At 60.3% G+C, this 19,905-nt stretch overlaps 1 protein-coding gene across 4 annotated transcripts in view; it reads right to left on the bottom strand.

Moving 5' to 3' along the window:
* The window catches only part of NFATC1 (nuclear factor of activated T cells 1), an 86,192-nt gene that overhangs the window by 17,932 nt on the left and 48,355 nt on the right, over nucleotides 1-19,905 (bottom strand). For 2 of the 4 annotated variants that reach the window (XM_040264385.1, XM_040264386.1), the window contains exons 8-9: nucleotides 17,948-18,080; nucleotides 7,046-7,711 (exon numbers count right to left, since the gene is read on the bottom strand). In XM_040264385.1, coding sequence (XP_040120319.1) covers nucleotides 7,046-7,711; nucleotides 17,948-18,080 — 799 coding nt within the window. Of the gene's footprint in view, nucleotides 1-7,045; nucleotides 7,712-17,519; nucleotides 18,081-19,905 lie in introns of those variants that run through there. The other 2 variants (XM_040264387.1, XM_040264388.1) reach the window with 2 other exon arrangements.

The following is a 19,905-nucleotide window of genomic DNA, read 5'->3' as shown; positions in this document are numbered from 1 at the left end:
AAACGGGCCCACATAAAATTGTGGTCCTTTGTGTCTGGCTTTTTCACTCCACATGTTTTCAAGGTTCAACCATGTCCTACCACGAATTGGTACTGCATTCCTCCTTGTGGGTATGGATATAGCACACTGTTTAAAATCTGTTCCATGGACGTTTAGGTTGTTTCACATGTTTGGATATTACACACAATGCCGCTAAGGACATTTGTGTGCAAGTCTTCATGTGTACATACGTGTTCATTTCTCTGGGTAGCTGTCTGAGCGTGGGATTGTCAGGTCTTCTGGCAAAGGCACGGCCCAAGCGACTGCACTCCTTATATCCCCACTGGTAACCTGCCTGAGTTCTGTTTCTCCACATTGCTACTGTCTCTGATTTTTCACAGCATCTCTCATGGGTGTGAAAAGGCGTCTTCCTGGCATTCCCCAAGACTAACAATGTTGAGTATCTTTTCATGTATTTGTTAGCCGTTCATGTATCTTCTTTGGAGAAATGTCTACATAAATCTCTTACCCAGTTTTTGACTAGGCTGTCTTATTACTGAGACATGCAGCTTTCACATGTGCTAAGTCTAAGTCCTTTGTCAGACACTTGTTTTGTGAATACACCCATCTTGCACACTGCTCGTCTATTTTCTTGGCCATGCCACACGGCTTGCACGATCATGGTCCCCCGATCACGGGCTGAACCGGGCTATGTGGCTACACGCCACGGGGTGGGGGGAGGGGAACAGCCCAGAGTTACGGCACCACAGATGGTCTCCCAAGGTCCACTTTCCCCTGAATAAATGCTTCCCAGTTTGCTCTGCCTCTGGGTAGTTGTCAGGTTCTGGAATAATTGATGTGAAAGTTGTGTCGGTGTTTTTACTGCTTTCAGGGACTGATATCTCACCAAGGGCCTCTCTGCATCACTTTGGAAGTCCTGCCTCTCCCCCAGTTCTCCCTGGGTCATCAGAAAGTGCCTCCACTAATAAAAGGGATTCTCTGATGAAGGAAACACATAGCACACTCCACACTTCTCTTTGGCTTTCGAGGCGAGTCCACACACGAAAGCTAGACTCCTGAGCAGGAATCTTTGCTCACTGCATCTTAATGACACAGCTCGACCTCGGGGGCCCAGAGCCAGCGCTGACATCGGGGCTGGCGGGCGGGTCACGGCGGGCCCCGGCTTTGTCCCCGCCGCGCTCTGAGCAGCTCCAGTGACACCTCTCTCCGAGCTTCAGCCTCCCTCTCTGACAGCAGGGGCTGAATCGGCGGTTCTGCCCGCTCAGGGCTGCTGTGAGGCTGAGTTCGTCAACAGAGACCCCATGTACGGTCGCTCTGGAAGGAGCCCGGCCCGCGTGCTGGCACTATTCTTGTCGCCCGGGTTTCCTACGTGCTGGTGATAGTGTGCCAGGCAGGACACACGCAGCTGTGATGGGAACAGTTTCTCGAACACCAACCACCCGGGCTCTTCTCGCCTGGACCTGGCGGATGGCTGCGCCAGGCAGTCACTGTCCTTCAGGAATCCACATGGAAGGGACACTCCTGTATCAGAAAGGTCACTCAGAAGTGCCACACACTGCTGGCCCTCTGCCTGGCCCTCTAGGGCAGGGCAGCCACGCGCCCACTGCTCTCGAAAAGACAGGCATCCAGCAGATTTAGACAGGGCCCTCCGCCCCAGTCACCACTCCTCAGAGACCCCAGGCCTGACGGCCCGTCAGCAGTGGGGCTTCTGAGTACCTTTCCCCTGGTGTCACGCTCTGGGGACAGAGGACAGCCGTGTGCCAGGCGTGGGCTCAAGTGTCTGAGAGGAACTGCCAGGCCTGCTTGTTCCTCAGTGAGGAAGAGCTTTGAAACGTGTGGCATCGGAGAGCAAAGCCGTGGAGAGCAGGGCTGGAATGGGGGCGGCACTGACTAGGCCCCCTGGGAAGGTGCCCGCCTCTCTACAGAGGCACATCCACCAGGAAGACGACATTCTGGTCCTGATGCACTCACTCGCCAACACTCTCCCCCTCGGGGCCAGCCTACAGGGACCATGAACCGCGACACACCCATGGGGCCCCAGCACGGCAGGCCAGCACCAGCCTCTGGCCCAAGCAGAGCTAAGTGGCTCTGGCTCCATGAAACCTTCCAAGCGCTTCCCTCCGCTTCCTCCCCCAACGTCAGATTCCTCTTTCTTTCCCTCAAATTAGTAACGTCAAACAATTCTCCACTTAGAGAAAGAAGTAAGCTAAAACCTAGGATTAAGGCAGAAAGTTAACATTAGCTGAAAGCAAACCACCAGATGCCCCTTAAGTGCCCAGAAAGCAACTGGGCTGAAGAACCCTGGATGAGAGTTGGGTGGCCTGCGCGTGCTGCTCATGTCGCCATCCAGCATCCGAGGGGTGCCCCAAGTGGCGGACACTGAAGCCGTGGGGTCACCCGAGCTGCGGGAGGCCGGGAGACGCTCGCCGTCACGGCCCAGCGGGCTGTGTCCCAGGGGCCAGGCGCAGCGCCTATTTATAAAGGCCCTTACTCAGCGGACACTCAGAGCGGCCCCTGCCTCCCCCCTTTCTCGAGGGGCAGATCCCAGCAGTGCGGGCGCAGCAGGAACGCACACACCGGCCAGGACCACAGAAGCACAAGGCCTGATCGCCGCCTGGGGTGGGGTGGCAGTGTCCAGGGCTCCTGCCGTCACTGGCTGTCACTCAGGTCCATCTAGACAGGGAGGAAGGTATTTATTCTGAAGTCTCACACCGTCTGACTCTTGGAGGCATGGTGTCCCTGGCAGCCTGGCGTGGGGTCTTGTGCAGACAGACTCATGTCCCCATGAGGTTCCCAGGGCCGAGTGTAGAAAGGGCTCTGTGCCCTTCCAGACTCTCGGCTCTGGGAGGTGCGGGCGGGGGCTCTGCTCCTGGGACTCCCGTCTTGAGAGATGAGGCCTGCGGGTCACCAGACTGACGGTAGTCCCCACCCCAGCCACCTCCGGATGCCATGCCGTAAGGACTGACCCTCAGGACCCGTGCATGGCCGAGTGCAACCTCCGCCCAGCGGGTAGAGCCCACCGTCTAACGACCCAGCGTGTTTGATCCAGACTCTTTCAATCATCACTAGGAACGGGGAGGCCTCAGAGCTGGGCCCCAGGCCAGGTTAGTAAAACTTTCCATGAGGAAAGTCTGCGTTCGGTCCCAGAGCAGCCCCAGCTCAGGAAGGAAGGGGGGTGCGGGGGGGTGGGGGCGCAGGCAGACTCAGGCAGACACAGCCTGGCCGCCTGCTCCACCTGCTTGTTGTTTTAATGACATCGAGACTTCTGGAAACCCGAGACCCCTGGAGGGGCCTGAAAGGGCCGATTGTGGCTGAGGCCGCGGAGTGGGCTCGGGGGACACATGGGCGGGGTTGGCAGCAGCAAACAAGCGACACCCCGAGACCGCTGCTGGCTCACAAAGCGGGTCCTCACGTCAGCAACACAGGGCCCCCCATGAAAAGACGGGACAGGCCCTGGAGCTTCAGGGACGTTCACAATACTGCCAGCAGATCCACGTCAACGGGAGCAAGTCCAGGACACCCACACGTACACCTGAGGAGTGAGTTCAGGACACAGACTGCTGTGCACACGTGTGGGAACCACCATGTGTACACCCAGGGAGCAAGTCCAAGACACAGAGACTACTGTGCACGTGTGTGAACTGCCCACGTGTAGAGCCAAGACAGAGACTGCTGTGCATGTGAGTGTGAACCACAGTGTGCACACCCAGCGAGTGAGTACAGGACACACAGACTGCTGTGCACGTGTGTGTGAACTGCCGTGTATACATCCAGAGGAGGAGTTGCTGGGCGGTTGTGTAGCTCAGCCCAGCAAGGCGCAGGTCATGGAAATCACCAAGGAAACATTGTAGCTTTTATGACACATTCAATCCACATTTAAAATAAGAGAAGACCACAAAGCTAATTTTTTTAAAAAAGGTATCTAGTGATACCACCATGATTGAGAAATCCAAAATGAAAGTTAAATTCCATGCATGTTGTTGAACCAAAGAATAAATTATAACCAAAGTTACTTATGGGCCAGATACTATTGATACAACAGCAGAAACGTCTGAAAAACAAAGAAATGGGGTCCACTTGAGGCATGTCCTTGAAGCAAACGGAGATTTGGCATGAGCACTGGCCTGCTGAGCGTAGGGCTTCACTGTGCAGGGAGCATGGGCGTCCTGCTTAAGGTACGGCACCTTTCCTGTCTCTGAAAGATTCACTTATGCGCTCCAAACGCCCTGGCTCCCTGGAACTGGACATACTATCCTACTATTGCCCTTTTCACTCTACATTTCTGGAAAACAAAAACTTCAAAGAAAACACCAGAACACACATGAAATGAGCTCTCATTGTTCACAGGCCTGGCACCACGAGCATCACAAGCAAGCCCGAGGAGCCCCCATAGGCCCCTGACTCCTATTGGCCAACACAGCGCCTCTGAGAGCCCAGTGGGGAGGGCACACAGCCTGGGAGGAGTCACCCTAACCATCACCATGGGGCCAGCCTGGCAGAAGTGCCCTGAACTGTCACCATGGGGTCAGACGCGCAGTCGCTCTGTTCCTGAGCCTGTGTGAGGCTGAGTTCCCCACGGGAGCCGCAGCAAACGCCGGGCCCTCCTGCCCTGGGTGTGGAGCCAGGGCTTGCAGGACAAAGCCCAGGAGAGGGCAGGGCAGGCCCCAAGTGCCACCAGAGCTAGCACCCTGTCCTGTGGGGAGGAGACTCCCCTGCACCCTCCACCCGGTCCTAGTCCCCTGGTCTGTACCTCGCCTCTTCCTGGGCTCAAACGGCAAGGATGGAGTGTCTGCTTGTTAATGTCAAGGCTACTTGAAACCAATGGTTTCTAATTTCCTGATTTAGTTTTTCACTCTGGTTTCCATCTTCTCTGTCTATACCTTCCTGAGCTGGGCTGCAAATTCAAACCCAGACACAAATAGAGACTCACATGGCCTGGAGTGAATTCCAACAATCCCCCCATCTCCTCCAGACCTTTCGCAGGGGCCTGTTTCTAAACCAGGGATCGGCCCCAGCCCACGAATTCCCTCTCCTCGCAGGGCTCAGGGCTGCACCACACACCCCCAGATCAGGCCTTGGGGCCGCAGTGCGTATACCCCTGGACACCAACTCTCTTCACAAATCAATTTTCAGACACCTCAACCACATATGACGTGTAAAGGCGAGGCCGGTGAGGGATTAGATGACTGGTGCCCTCTTAAGTCATCCAAGCATTACAGAAATCCCTCGAGGCCCCCACTCGCCCCATGACACCTGCGTACCCTCCCCACCATCCCAGTCAGAAAGGACCAGTGAGATCCGCCCCAACCCCCTTGGTATCCAGGCTGGGGACTCAGGTCCCCAGGCTCACGATGCCTTTATTCTGCACCAGACGGTCTTCCGAGGACTGACAAGGGGCTGACTCGCGTTTACATGGTAGCTCCCGTGAGCGAGTGGGTCCCAGGCTGGGACCATGGTGAGCAGAGATGGCTTCTCTAGGAACCCACAAGCACAGCCTGCAAAGGGGGCGCCTGCTGTGAAGCGAGCATTTAGGAACAAGAACACTCATGAGCTGGTGAGCTCACGTGAGGAAGGAGCAGGAGAGGCACTGGAAGGGCCCCAGGCCGCCCGATCAGAGGGAGGACCTCCTAGGCCCGGGGTCCACCACCAGAGCGAACGGGGACCCGCCATGCCCAGGGCCCTCCTGGTCACTGGGCTGGGGGCTGTGACCAGGTGTCCCCACAGGAAGGCCCATGTGCCCCGGTCCAGCTGTACCCACATCTCAGGTGGGAATGGGCACCAAAGGTGAGGGTTGGTGCTGGGGGCCCTGTGCCCATGCCTGGGACCGCATGCCCAGCGACTCTCCCTGGAGGCTCCCTGGGGCAGGACACAGGCGTGGGGGAGACGGCAGTCATGGAAGGAAGACGCCCACATGTCTGGCTCCAATTTCAGGGAAAAGGCCAGGAGCCTCAACGGTGGAGGCAGAAAGGCCGAGGTGGCCGATGGGATGGGGGTGTGGGGCTGTGCCCAGGACTGTCCTGTGGTTCCTGGGTTCCCTGAGTCCTGCAGCTGGGGAGCTGGGCAGCAGGTAGGCACTGGGGTCATACCCTGCTCGGGGAGTGACTCACACCGGGGAGATGGGCTGCTGGCTGACAGAGGCCAGACGCCCACACAGATGCGCCAGGCGGGGCCCACGCGAGCACCGGGTCACCTAAGTGACAACACCTGGGGCCCTGGCCTTTTGTCCCAAAGCAAGAAAAGAAATCTCTCGACCAGGTGCCATCTGCCATCATTTCATAGGAAGACCTCATATCAGCAAGTCTGCATCATCAACCTAGCTGCAGGCATCCCCAAAGCATGCCCTACATCCACCCAAACTCATCCCAGCGGAGCGGGCGCTATGCTGGGTGGGTGCACTGGAGTGCTGCCCCCCGATCTGATCACTGGGCTCCCAGGCGGCACAGTGGTAAAGAGCCTGCCGGCCCGTGCAGGAGACACAAGGGCCTGATCCCTGCATCAGGAAGAACCCCCGGATCTGGGCAACCCACTCCAGTGTTCTTGCTGGAAAATCCCATGGACAGAGGAGCCGGGAGGGTTACAGTTGAGGGTTGTAAAGGGCTGGACGCAACGGCAAACACGCACAGAATACATGGTTTCACAAGCTGAACAGGGTGAAAGCCACTCACTTTTAGCTATTTGACCACTTAATGACGGTTCATTCACGCAACTAGAGAGGCAATTCAGACGCTAAGCAACAAGCTGGGCCCACAGCCGAGTCCAAGGAGGCCTCTTGTCCTCACGGGACATCTCAGCTGGTGGAGGCCGTGTTCCAGGGACCGTGGTCACCACGCCTGGCCCTGCCACAGGGACCATGTTCCCCAGGATGCCCAGCATAGGCACCCACTGGGCGGGGATGGCACCCCCCACTGGCTGACGGTGGCACTGCTGACCGCTGGGGCTTTCTGGTGTGACACAGGCCAGGCACTCTCCTGGGGCGGTGGGCACGCTCCAGGCCAGGGCCCCTCGGCCCAGGGCTGGGCGTGCTCCTGCTGCGGCGGGCACTTACCGTCATCCAGGTCGAGCGGGTCCAGCTCCTGAGGCTCTCGCTTGACCGTTACGGAAATGGGGGCCAGACTACGATTACTGTCCTCACGCACCTCGGGCGGCGGCGGGGGCCGGGTGGCGGCGGGCTCGCTGCTCGGAACCTCGGGTGGCTGGTGCTGCTGGTGGCCCGTCCCGCAGGGGTGCGCTGGGCCACAGGGCTGCAGGTGGGTCGGCTCTCGGGTCCCGGGCGGCAGCGGAGAGGAGGGGCTGTGGGGACAGAGCGCGGGCCGGCGCCCCGGGGAGCAGCTACTGCTCGACGTCGGACTCACCTGTGGCTGCAGCAGAGTGGGGGGCGGCGGCTGGGGGGGCCCCGGAGGCACGCCCGAGGGTCTCGGCGCCTCCTGGCTGGCGAGGACCCCGCCGACTGGCCGCGGAAGTCCGAGGGGGCTGTGGCCCGGGCCAGCCGTGGCCGAGCCGTAAGGGGCACAGGAGAGGTCGTGGAGCTCGGGGCTGGCACTGCCCTGCGGACGGGATGGGAAGCCGGGCATGAGGCAGGCACCCGGGTCGGGCGGCAGGGCGAGCGGCTGGCCGTAGCAAGGCTTGGGGAGCGGGCTCAAGCCCTGGCTCATTGGTCCACAGGTGAGGGCAGGCTCGTAATCATCGCTGGGCTCCGTTTTTATGATTGGAACTGCGAGGAGGAAAAAAAAAAATTAAATAAACATGAGCTGCAGATGGGAGCACCGGGGCGGGCTTGTGGCTAGGATACCCTCCGAAAACAAACAGCGCTTTGACTGAGTCCCTGTGTGTCTCCTGCCTGGTTCTCCCACCCAATTAAAACGAGGGCGTGAGTCATCGGCTCGGGAGAGCTGCAGCTGGTTCTCAGGCCGAGAGCACTGTTTTCCTTGGACTCTCCTGCGGCACTAATGTGCTATAAAAACCCATCTGCGAGCTGTAGCAGAAGCCTGGACCCAAGGGCCTGTGGATTTGTAGCAATCAAAGTGAAAATTTTAACTTGGATGTACTACTGCGTTTCTGCTGCTACCGACATACTATCTGATAAGTGTCTGACATGGGGTGAACTTGAGCAGAGAGTAAGATGGCGCTCAGAGATCAGTAAAAATCCAACAGAAAAGGCGAGTGTCCATTTGCTGCAGGAGAGAAGCCTTCAGCCGTTAGACAAGGAAACCCTTTTACACCAGCAAGAATGCCAGTCCTCCTTCCCGTGCACGGGTTCGTTCCCAGGGGAGAACGCATGACTGCGGTCACAGGGTCCTGCGCAGTGCCTCGGGGTACCCTCAGGGTGCGGAAAGCCGGGCTGGGAAGTGGCACCACAGGTGCTGGACGGTCCCTTCCTTCCCTCCAGGCTGTGGGCCTGACCAGGCCCTGAGGGCGCTGAGCCCCGTGCCCTGGGGTCTGCGGTGGGCCGGGCTCCACCGTGCCCACCCCGCCTGCCGGCTTACTTCCTGTGTCTCATTTCTCCTTGGTTGTTGCCTCTTATGCACATGCTCACAAGGGACACCCTGACGGTCGCGTTCCCTGGAGAGCGACCAGCGAGAGCACAGTTGATTTCACAACAGACGCCCGGCGCTGCTGTGTGCAGACGGAGGAAGGACAACACGCTGTCACCAGACCCTCCTGATCATGTCTTCGCCTCTTCGTGTGTGTGTGAGGCTGGCCTCCTGGCGTTGGGGTGGGCGGCGCGGAGGGAACGCCCCTCTTCCTCCCAGCCCGCGGGCCTCCGCGCACCCAGCCTCCGCCTTAAGTAAATAAAGCTCCTCTCTCAGACGCAGCTTTGCTGTAACACGGTCTTGAGCCAGTGTGGCTGCACATCTGTTCTCTGTTATGGCTGGTGCTTGCAACCCACAGCAGCCTGGAGGACTAGGACTGGCTTTCCCAAAGCCCGTCCACAGGGCGCCTGGGCAGCACCGTGGCTGCGAGGCTGGGACCTGGGGACACTGACGTGAGAGCACGTGGCCCCGCTCAGCGTCGCCAGGTCCCGGCTTGCACCCGGGATGCCCAGCGGAGTCGTCCCCTTCGGTCTTTCCCTCCCTGTGCCCCTCCCCAGCCCTGTTCCTGCTCTTCCTGCCTCTGCAGGCAGGGAGGCACCAGGTCCCCGGGCAGTGCTGCAGCTGGAAGGCTGCGGAGGAGCAGAGCGGGTGATGGCCACCGTGCAGCCTCCTGCAGGCAGAGCCAGAGTCATCACTCACGTCTCCAAAGTCACGTTGGGTGGAAAGCTGGGGTGTCCCTGGCATCCTTGGACAGGATGTGTCCAGCATGGCAGCGGTGGGCACGGCAGGCATCCTCACTCCCGGTGCTGGTCAGTCTCCATCAGCCAGGCCAACTCCCGCAGCCTTGGCCTGCCTGGTGCCCAAGCGGCACTGGCGGTCCTTTACTGGGCGAGAGACTTCTTTCTTGAGTGCATAGCTGGCCAGGGCTTTGTGTGAGGGGCTCCAGACGCCACGGGGCAGGATTCAGGGATGCCTCACAGGCTGCCGGCAGACACGAAGAAGGGCCAGCTGTCCCGGGTGGATCGCACGTCGGGAAACACCCGCAGGTCCTGGTTCCAGCAGTAGCTCTGTGGGTCTCCCATGGGTATGTGTCTCCTGCGGTTCCATGGGTGCGGGTTTTCCTTGACTCCAAGTCCCCCTTCGTGTGGGTCTCCCATGGCCCTGTGGGTGCAGGTCTCCCGAGACTTCCTGTCCCCGTCTTGCTGGTCTCCCACGGGCCATGGGGGCGGGTCTCCTGTGACTCCATGTCCCTCTTCTTGCAGGTCTCCCGCAGCCCACGGGGGCGGGTCTCCTTGACTCTGTGTCCCCCTTCTTGCGGGTCTCCTGTGGCCCGTGGGGGCGGGTCTCCTTGACTCCTCTCCCTTCCTGCGGGTCTCCCGCGGCCCGTGGGTTTGTGCAAGCCCCGCCCCTCCCGCGTGGTGTGCTATTTCCCCATATGGACGTCGCCCGCAGGGGAGGACATGCGCTGGGCCCAAGGCTGTTCTGAGTCCAGGCTGGGTCCCCAAGGTTCGGTGTGCCTGTGGGCCCCAAGTCCGAGGGTGTGCGCAGAACCACTTTCAGATGCAACCCCTCTCCTCCAATCTGCACACTCGTGGTCAGCGGTGGCCACAGCCTGGGGCTTCTGCAGTAAGCACCGTCCCCCCAGCCTGGGGCCCCACGTGGAAGCCACTTCAGGAGACGCCTCGACTGGGTCTGAGCCCTGCGTGCCTCCTGACTGGGGCTCCAGCCCTGAGCCCCACATCCCACCGAGGCGGCGGGAGAGTGGCCCGGGGGCCTTGACAGTCCCACGGGTCACAGACCCCGCGATGCGCCCGCTTGCTGCCCGCTGAGAAGCCGGGTGTGAGGCGGCTCCCGCGCGGGCGAGGTGGCCTCTCCAGGAGCCGGCCGCCCGCCTGGGGTGGTCCGAGCTCCAGGCCGCGACTCCGCGGACCGTGCTGCCCAGCGGGGGGGCGGCTTCCAGCCAGGACCATGGGAAGCGGCAGGGGGCGCGCTGGGGCAGGGCCTTCCGACCGGGCAGCCCTGGCGCCGAAGACACCCGACAAGCCCGCGGCCGGTCCTGCTCACGCGCGGCCCGCACGGCGCCAGTTACGCTCTGCGTCGGAGCCGACGTGCAAGGCTCGGGGCCTCGGAGCGGCACGTCCTGCACGTTAAGCCATCGCCTTCGGGCTCCTCTCCGACGCCAGGTCCTCAGCTTAGTGCCAGGGCAGGCTCACCTTCCTCAGGTGCCCCTCCAGCGCTTTAACCAGCCCCCCGCCCGCCCCACCTGCTCTGGAGGTGCTGTGGGGAAACGCCGGGGCTGGTCTGCCTGCCTCGCTGCAGCATCCGCACCACCGGGGCTGGCGGAGGGCGGGAGCAGGAGGGCGTCTGTGCGGCCGCGGGCACTGGCGTCAGGTCGTGAGCCCGTGCGGACCCCGAGTCCCCACCACAGAGGGGGGACGTGACCCAGGTTGCGTCTCCCCACCCGCAGCCCCCGGGTCCTCGCAGGCGCACGGCTCCGGCTCCTCCGGGCCCACGGCTCTGGCTCCTCGGTGACCCGGCCGAGCGGGGCCTCCTCGCTCAGACGTCTTCCCGTGTCTGCATCCCGCGCTCGCCCCCACCCTTAAGCCCCAGCACGAGGCCATCTCAACGGCTCCCTTTGGGAAAAAACTAGTGCTCTTAAGGAGATGACCGCCCCCCCCCACCCTGGGGGCTCCACACGGTGCCGGGACGGTGACTGAGAGAGACCCCAGCGAGTCAGCCCTGCCGGCGGCACTTCCAGGCAGTGTGCAGCAGACGTGCGGTCCTGGCACACCTGCCCGCTCTCCTCACGACACCTGGCACGGCATTCAGACGGAGACGACTGGACCAGAAACAGTGACAGACGCCGAGAAGAGGCACTCTCCTGACGGACGGACGGACGTGGCCACACCGCACGTGGGTGGGGTGACTCGGGCCCCGGAAGCACCTGCCGGCTGCGTGGCCTCGGGGCTGACCCCACGGCCCCCGGTCAGGTGACGTCCAGCTAGGAGGGGACCGAGGGCCCGACGAGCACGGTTTCCGCTGCCACAGGAGAAGCCAGGGTTGGGCCGAGCCCACAACCCAAGGGGCTGCTGCCAACGGACCTGTCCCACACGGGTGCTGGGCGGGAAACCCCGAGCCGGGTCCTGGCATCTGGAGGCAGACAGCAGGGAGGAGGCAGGTCAGGGAGGGGAGAGGGCCCACACCGCAGGGCCATGGTGCAGAGGAAGGCTCTCACTGTCCACTGACATGGGGGATACGGGGGACATGGGGGGCACAGTGAGGGGACACAGGGAGGGGGAGACGGCGGGCAGGAAGGGGCACAGGGAGGGGGCACAGGGAGGGGGAGACGGGGGGCAGGAAGGGGCACAGGGAGGGGGGCACAGGGGACACGGGACATGGGGGACACGTGGGGGGGCACAGTGAAGTGGACACAATGAGGGGGTCATCTGCGGGCCAGGGGGGCCAGGCCCCCTCCCCGGCACCCCCAGCTCCTGAGCTGACCGCAGCCTCCCAGGCGGGCTGGGACCTCTGTGGAGACGCCGCCCGGCGCCTGCAGAGCCACCTGAGGACAGCGCCCCACGAGGACTCCGTGAGCCTGCCCGGCCCCGCCGGCACGCGAGAGGCTGTCCTCAGAGAGCAAAGCCCGAACCGTCATCTGTTTGTTACGTGACATTCGAGCCATGAACACAGATACCCACAACTTCAGGGCATGGTTTCTGAGGCAGGAATCGTGGGCACGGGAGCTGCCTGAGCTGCCAGCCCCAGTGAGCCGGCACCTCTCTGCGAGACCTGGGGGCAGGCAGTTGGACCAGAGGACGAGGGGTCTCAAGCGCACGCCGGCAAGAGTGACGTCTCCTCTGCGGACAAGCTCCGGCCTCTCCATTCTCTTGCCTCAGGTCCTGGGTCCCAGAGGACAAGCTTCCGGCTCGGGGCAGGAACCTCATGACCACGGCAGGCGCTGAGACCTCAGGTCTGTGCTGGCGGGAGCTCTGGCCAAGCCCGATGGGGTGGGAGGCCCATCCTCTCCGGGACCCCCCAGGCATCCTGGGGGTGCCGCCCGGCAGCTCTGCAGGAGCGTCAAGGGGACCCCAAGAGACGGCACGACTGCAGGCTCGGGCACACTGAAATGGACCGGCTTCACGGCTCTAAGGCAGACGTGGGGTGTGAGCTGGCGAGGCGGCCTGGCCGTCCGTGGCGATGGCACTGCTGGGTCAGCCCCGCCTGGGAATCCGACTCCCCTGATTAGGCTGATGATGAATGGCGGGCAGAACAGACCAAATGAACCAACAAGTGGGTTGCTTTTGGGTTTCACCCGGTGCCGCGAAAGCTGCATCAGAAGGACCGTGGCTCACCCTCCTGCGTTTGGTCCAGGCAGCTGCACATCCACGGCTGTGACTCGTTGGGGGCTCAGGGGCCAGCCTGCGGTGACCTCTGTGTGAGTGCCTCGTGGGGACCAGGAGTCGCCAAGTTGCTCTGCGAGGTTGTGCCTAGGGGCCTGGCCTCACGCCTGACTCAGACCGCCTTGGTTTCGGTGGCTGGTGGCCCTTGGTGTCCACCCTCCACCTTCCTCGTTCCGCTGTGTGTGACGGTCTCTGCAGGGGAGGCCTGGTGTGGCTGTGCTGGGCTCCTGGCTCAGACCCCCACGGAAAGGGCACCCACGCTCTTTCCCACCAGTTCAGGCCCCCAATTCACCCGCCCCCATCATTCTCTTCCAAGCTCAGACCACTCCCTGCAGAGTCAAGGCCAGGCAGCAGCCTGAAGCAGTCGCTGGTCAAGACAGCTGACGGTGCTGACCCCATGGAGGCCTTCAGAGGTAAACAGTCTCCAGTCCCCCCCAACGCCTGGGCTCTCCACCACCAGGTTCAGACACCAAAGCCAGCGGCACGCAGGCCAGACCCACAGCAAGGAGCTGAGACCCACAGCAAAGAGTGTCCAAGCCCCCTCCCCCAACTCGTCCCTCTGGGGCCGGCAGCAGGGCCCTGGACACACGGACGACCAGCTCCCAGCTCCCCTGTGTGGCAGGTTTAACGTGGAAAGAGCTGGAAACACGGATCCCTCGTTCCCGGCTGGAGCTGTGAGGGAGCCCACACAGCTGGGGATTCATGACAGCAGAAGCCTAGCCAGGTGCCTGCATGAGCCCCCACCCTGCCCGGCCCCCCAGCCACATGGCTGAGCTGACTCGCAAGGTTCCAGAACACCCAGGGACACTGGCCAGGCCACCAGCCACAGCGGCTCTCCCCCCACCGCCCTCCCACCTGCTCCCGGCCCCACTCAGCCTTTGGGCAGAAAAGTTTAGGGCCTGTAGGCCCAGGACGGACACCCCTAGCCCTCTGCCCACATTGGGGGAACACTGTAGCACCTGCCCAGCCAGGGAGCCGACGGGTCCTCTGAGATGACGCGAGGCCAGCCGGGCCCTGGTGTGGACAGAGGTCTATCTGCAACCCTCTCCTCAGTCCCCCGTTCCCACCAGGAGATGAGGTGAGAAAGCTCAGCCCAGGGCCCTCAGGGTGAAGGGCGGGGACAGACGGAAGCCCCAGCTTCAGTGGGCTCTGGACACGGCTGCTCCAAGCGAGCGACACAGGCTGTGCGCACACACACGCGAGCACACACACACACGTGTATCTCAGGATCAGAGGCACGGCTCCCTGCGGTCAAGGCCACAAAGATGCAGCTGTGACATGGGGTGGGGAGAGGGCGTGGGGGCCCGTTCGGATCTGCGACGTGAGGGGACGCTGCAGAGTGGGTACCCGTGAGGCCTGGCCCAGAGGAGTGGTCCGAGGGCGGCCTGGGGGCGGCCCCCAAAGCTCGGGAGCCGGGCGCCTTCCTCAGTCACTGCTGGGTGTGCACACTGGCTTCTGGGAGGTCAAGACTCAGGATGGAATGTCAGCACCACGAACTCAGGGAAAGAAGAGCCAGGCGCCCAGCAGAAAGGTCAACCCAGAGCTGGCTGTGAGGCAAGGTCACAGGGCTGACGGCCCGGGCGGGACAGCTGCCTGCCCGTGACTCCGGCCACCAGCCCCGGCCACCCGGCTGACCTGGACCCAGCAAGTGTGCGACCCTCGACCTCAGGCCCTTGGAGACGGCTTCTCCATCGGCAGAGGCCACGTGGGCGCCTGAGTGTCCCGAGGGCTTTCTCGTGATCCCGGCAAAGCTCTGGGACCCTTGCGGCCTGAGCAACAGGTAGGCAAGGGGCCAGGCGCCACAGCTGGCAGTCCGGGGAACAGCTAGAAGCATCTCAGACCAGAGAGAGGCTCTCCAGACCCCAGGCTCTGCTGGACTCTCAACTCAGCAGCACGCAGACTTCCCTCGGTGACCCTGCGGTCATTAGCTGGGCTTCTTCCCTGCGTGCAGGTTGCCTGTCCCAGGGGCACCGGGCAGTGCCAAGAACGCGAGCTCCAGGGACACAGCTCAAGTGTGAGACCGCCGTCCCCCAGACTCGGGGGACGCCCCCCACAGGCAGGCTGCTTTGCATCTTTAACACAGCTGGTATGTGGGAACTTAAGGACTGTCACTGCTCCCCGGAGGGTCTCAGTCCCGCAACAGGACCAGGGCCCTCAGCTCAGCTACCCCAGAGACTGCACGCTTCCTTTCAGAAGATTGTGAGTTAAACCCGGACGGTGACCAACCAGACACCGAGGGAAATGCCCCGGCCACATGCGGTGTGTCTGCAGCACAAGCGCCTGGATGTCTGCTCTCCTCTGCTCTGCCCTCGACCTTCGCCCAGAGACACTGCGAGGAGCCCGACCCTGCCCGCTCGGCTCACCCTGGGTGTCCCACCGCAGCTGGAGACTTCTCCCCAGGAGGGAAAGAAAATGAACGTGAAAGTCACTCAGGCGTGTCTGACTCTTTGCGACCCCATGGACTGTAGCCCTCCAGGCCCTCCTCCAGGGATCTTTCTGACCCACGGATTGAACCCAGGTCTCCAGCATTGCAGGTGGACTCTTTACCATCTGAGCCACCAGGGAAGGGACCCAAACTGCCTGGGCCCCATGTAGGCCAGCAGCCAGGACTCCCTTCCAGGCTTAACAGCTGATGCTAATGTGATGTGGTGGACGGCAGGGGACAGGGGGCTGCAGTGGGTTTCCCTGTGGTCGAGGCTTCCAGGGGTGAGGGCAGGGTTGAGACAAGATGTAGGGAGAGGGTGGGGATGTGGGGCTCTGCCCACCCACTGCCCCAGCACCACCACTGCTCTGAAGACTCAGCCTGAAGCTGAAGGAGGCGGTGACAGTGGCAAGAACACGAAACCCAAAACTGGAAACTTGAATTCTGTTTTTTCATTCATGCATTTATTTTTTTGAAAAGAAAAAAACCCACACATATAGGGTAAGGATTTGGTGATCTGGTAAGGAGTCAGGGCTGCCTAGGGGCTGCTCACAGGGAACCTACAGTCCAGTGGAGTGTCTGTGATCACAGCCCCTTGGGGCATGGAGACCACTCAGGAAGGTGGGCAGGGCTGGGCTCCAGGGGCAGGTGGCATGGCCCCCTTGGCCTCTGGGGATGAAGCAAATGTCCAGGAGAGATGTGAAGGGAGACCAGGCCACACAGCCATGCTCTGGACGGACAGACAGATGGACAGAGGATTTGCGGGTGGAGCAGGCTGACCAGCTGAAAGGGGCACTCTGAGCAGACACGGGGCGACAGGGTGTGGAGTTGGGGCAGGTCACTGCTGGTGGAGGGGCCTGCAGGGCTGAACGACAACTACAGGGAAGGGGAGATGAAGGCCCCATGACAGCCCCACCCACGGCCTCAGCAGCGTCTCTTTGGGGGCCTCAGTACCCCCATCTGAAAGGCCCCCCGAACACCGGGGCATCTGTGTTAGTGGGAGGTGAATCTGGAGTGAAATGTAGGAAACGACGTTCGAACTAGTTTCTAAACTGCTTCAGAAAGCGATTTTTTCTTTATAACATTCAATTTTTAGTCAACCACACTTGAATTTTAATTAGTACTTGATTGTTACATTTTCAAGTCAACACTGAATATTTCTGCCAGCAGGGCTGCAGTACTGTGTCCAATAGCAGGCAGGACTTGAGAGGGGCACCCAGTACTGAGCACAGATGTGCAGATGGGCCCAGGGCAGGAGGGCAGACATTCTCCTCGTGCATGGGCCCACGGCAGCATGCGTTTCTGCGGCTCTGTCCACGTGCACGCTCGTGATGCGGTGACTTTACAGCAAAACCACGTTATTCAAACCTGGAGAGCCTTGGCTACCGTTTTCCTGGAGAAGAGTTAATTCTACTGTCTGGTGGCCACAGGTTTTCCAGGGCTTTCTGTCACCTAGCCTATTGTGACACAGAAGGTTTCAACATTTAGAGAAAACTGAAGCCTCCAAAAACATCTTCATAAGGACACAGCTGCTTTTGCAATTAGTTCTAAGTATGTGATTTACCTCTTAGATAATAGGGATCTCTCAAGTCTTCAGAACAAAAGCCACAGTATAACAGCTGCACTTACATCACACAACGGAATCAGGACTTGGTCCTCTCTGGACACAGACCTGCCTGCCTGGAGGAGGTGGTGGGGGCCGGGGCACCAGGCTGCAGGGCTGAGCTCTGCTGGGAAACAAATGCCTACGAGTTCAGAGGAGAAGCAACAACAGTGCTGCTCTCCTTAAGAAAATAGCCTGGAACGTGGAACAGGTGCAAACAGGCCTTTTTAGAACGAGAAACCACCCTTAAAGTCTGTGAATGGACCATGTGAACAAGGTGTTTTTGCTCAAGCAAAGGGTGTTTGGTGAAACAGCATCACCAACTCAATGGACATGAACTTGAGCAAACTGCGGGTGATAGTGAAGAACAGGGAGGCCTGGCATGCTGCAGTCCATGGGGTCGCAAAGAGTCGGACATGACTGAGCGGCTGAACAACAACAACAAAGGGTGTTTGGGGGTGAGAGCCTCCCGGTCAAGGGGAGAGGCAATTTTCCAGCCGAGAGTTTTATGTGGGACGTCAGCTTGGGGACAGAACCATCATGTTAGTGAATGACCACACCAGTCACCAGCCTCAGGCCTCAGGTTTATTTCTCAAGCACCTGCAAAATCATGACAACTATTTGCATTTCCACCTTAAGCATCTCGAGAATTTAAACTCATGCCGAGGCCACCTCATCAGCTTCTGAGAACAAAACAGCTGCACCTTCTTGCCCCCTTGGCGGTTTCACATCGGCAAGCAGCCTCCAAAGGATCAGGAGTCACTCCCAAACGCAGCCCCACCCCCACAGTAACGAAGGAAAGCACACCAAAAGCTCCACTTCTGTTTGGAAGGAACCGATGATGAGATCTTGCTAACAGGACATGACGGCCAGGCCCACTGTGTGATCACATGTTTTGAAGCGACTGAAACATCAGGGTCCCTGATTTTCTTTTAGGAAAAACACCCCATGGGCTCGTTGGCAGCATTTACGGTTAGAAAGAGAGCGTTACCGTTGGCGGGCAGGTAGGTGAAATGCTGGTACTGGCTCCGCTTCCTCTTCCCGTTGCAGACGTAGAAGTTGACCTGCACAGGGCTGGTTATCCTCTGGTTGCGGAAAGGCGGGATCTCCACCACCAGCGAGTTCTAGAGAGAAAGAGGTGGGCGAGGGCGGTGAGCGACTCACTAGCCAGGGACACACCCACCCACACCACCCCCCCTCACCCCGCCGAGAGTGAGATGCGCAGGTTTCTCTCTGGAGAGGCCGGCCAAGCGCCTGAGGCCCATGGCTCCTGCATGGCCAGAGCCCAGAGGGGGCTGAGGGGGGCGTGCAGGGAGGACGCATGGGCTTCATCTAAGATGCCGTCGACTGAGTCAGGAGAGAAGTCGTGAGCACAGGTGCCAAGAGGGGACCAGCCACTGGGCAGGACCCCATGCCTCTCTGTCCCCAAACCCAAGCATGACCTGCAAGAAACTAATAAGCCCCCAGGCACCGACTTGCAGTGGAGCCAGGAGCACCTGTCCAGGTAACCGGCAGCAGACACCCAGGGCAAGTGCCCCCTGGAGACGCTCTATGCCAATGGCCCAAAGCCCAAGCCACGACCCCGAGGATGGATGGGGACGGGAAGGTAGACAGGCAGGCCCAATGGACCAGGGGTTTATGGAGGCTGTTGTTAGTCTTCCAGGTTTTAAATGAAAGATCAGCAACATCTGCACCAAACTGCCCCCTTTGAAGTACAGATACACAGAGGAGTCACTGGGGCAGGGCCAGGGTGTGTTGTGGGGGAAGGAAGCAGGGAGGGTCTGCGTGCTCAGGTGCCCGGCCATCCACACGAGGGCCCAGCCTCAGCACCAAAGAGAGGCCCTGATTTTGGGAGTGGGGTAGGGCAAGATTTCACATCCTAAAAGGTTTCTTCAATGATCTTTATCATACGATTTCAGTTAACAAGAGGAAAATGTGTAAGAAAAATCCGTGGCATCCCTTTTAAGAGTTGTAGCCAATTAACAGCAAAATTGATTGAATCCAGTTAATAATGAAATCTTTAAGAATGTTTAAACAGAAAAGTGAGGAGAACTTCAGGGCAACTCTTCCCTTTACAGGTGAAAACACGAGGCACAGTCTGCTGCTAAGGGCATCTGGTGGAGGGGGGCGGGCAGGACCAGGCCTGCAGCCTGCTCTGGGCTCCGTCTCCTGGGACCACATGTGGGCCAGAAAGTGCATTTCTGTTGTTTTAATAACTTCATCCCATTTGGAACAAGATGGAGTCAGTGGAGCCAAGGGTGGGTGACCCGGCAAGGGCACGTGTGCTCATTCAGAGCCCTGCTGGGGCCACACCTCTGCCACGTCTGTGCCCCAGCCCCGCAGCCCGTGTCCGGGAGCCTGGCTCGGGCTGGAGAGGTCTACACTTCAGCCCGGGCTCTGACATCTCCAAGTCTTCGCTCCACCACTGGCACAGGGGAGAGGACGAGGAAGACACACCTCGGGGCAGTGGTCTGAGGGGACTGCAGGTAATGCTGGCACCGGGCATATAGCTGGTGCTCAATGACGGCAGACACCGGAGTCAACAGCAGAAACGAGGACAAGAGACAGAAAGGCAGAGGGCTTGCTCGAGTTGAGACCAGAACCAGAGCTGGGACGCAGGAGTGGCTGCAGGGACGCACCGGGACATGCCCGGTGGGGCAAGGAACCTTGAGCAGGTTCCACGCTGGGGGGCCAGGTGACCGGAGGACTGTGTTTAGATGTGGGCACAGACTGATATGCTGGACAGGTTATTAAATCATGAAAAGCACTAAATGTGCAGTGAGGGTAGAGGTCAGAAGGGAAACCTGTGTCTCCAGCACCAGGGCGAGAGGTCCAGATGGCACTCGGCACACTCGTGCCACTGACTGAGAAAACCCACCGTCTACACTTCTCATGGTCATATATAAACCACACACGCAGTGCCACCCAGCCTTGTTGAAATGTATAGTG

This window comes from Oryx dammah, unplaced genomic scaffold, assembly GCF_014754425.2.
Source record: "Oryx dammah isolate SB20612 unplaced genomic scaffold, SCBI_Odam_1.1 HiC_scaffold_22, whole genome shotgun sequence".
Classification (NCBI taxonomy): Eukaryota; Metazoa; Chordata; class Mammalia; order Artiodactyla; family Bovidae; genus Oryx; species Oryx dammah.
Note: the sequence above shows the minus strand (reverse complement) of the source record. Positions and strands in the feature narration are given on the sequence as shown.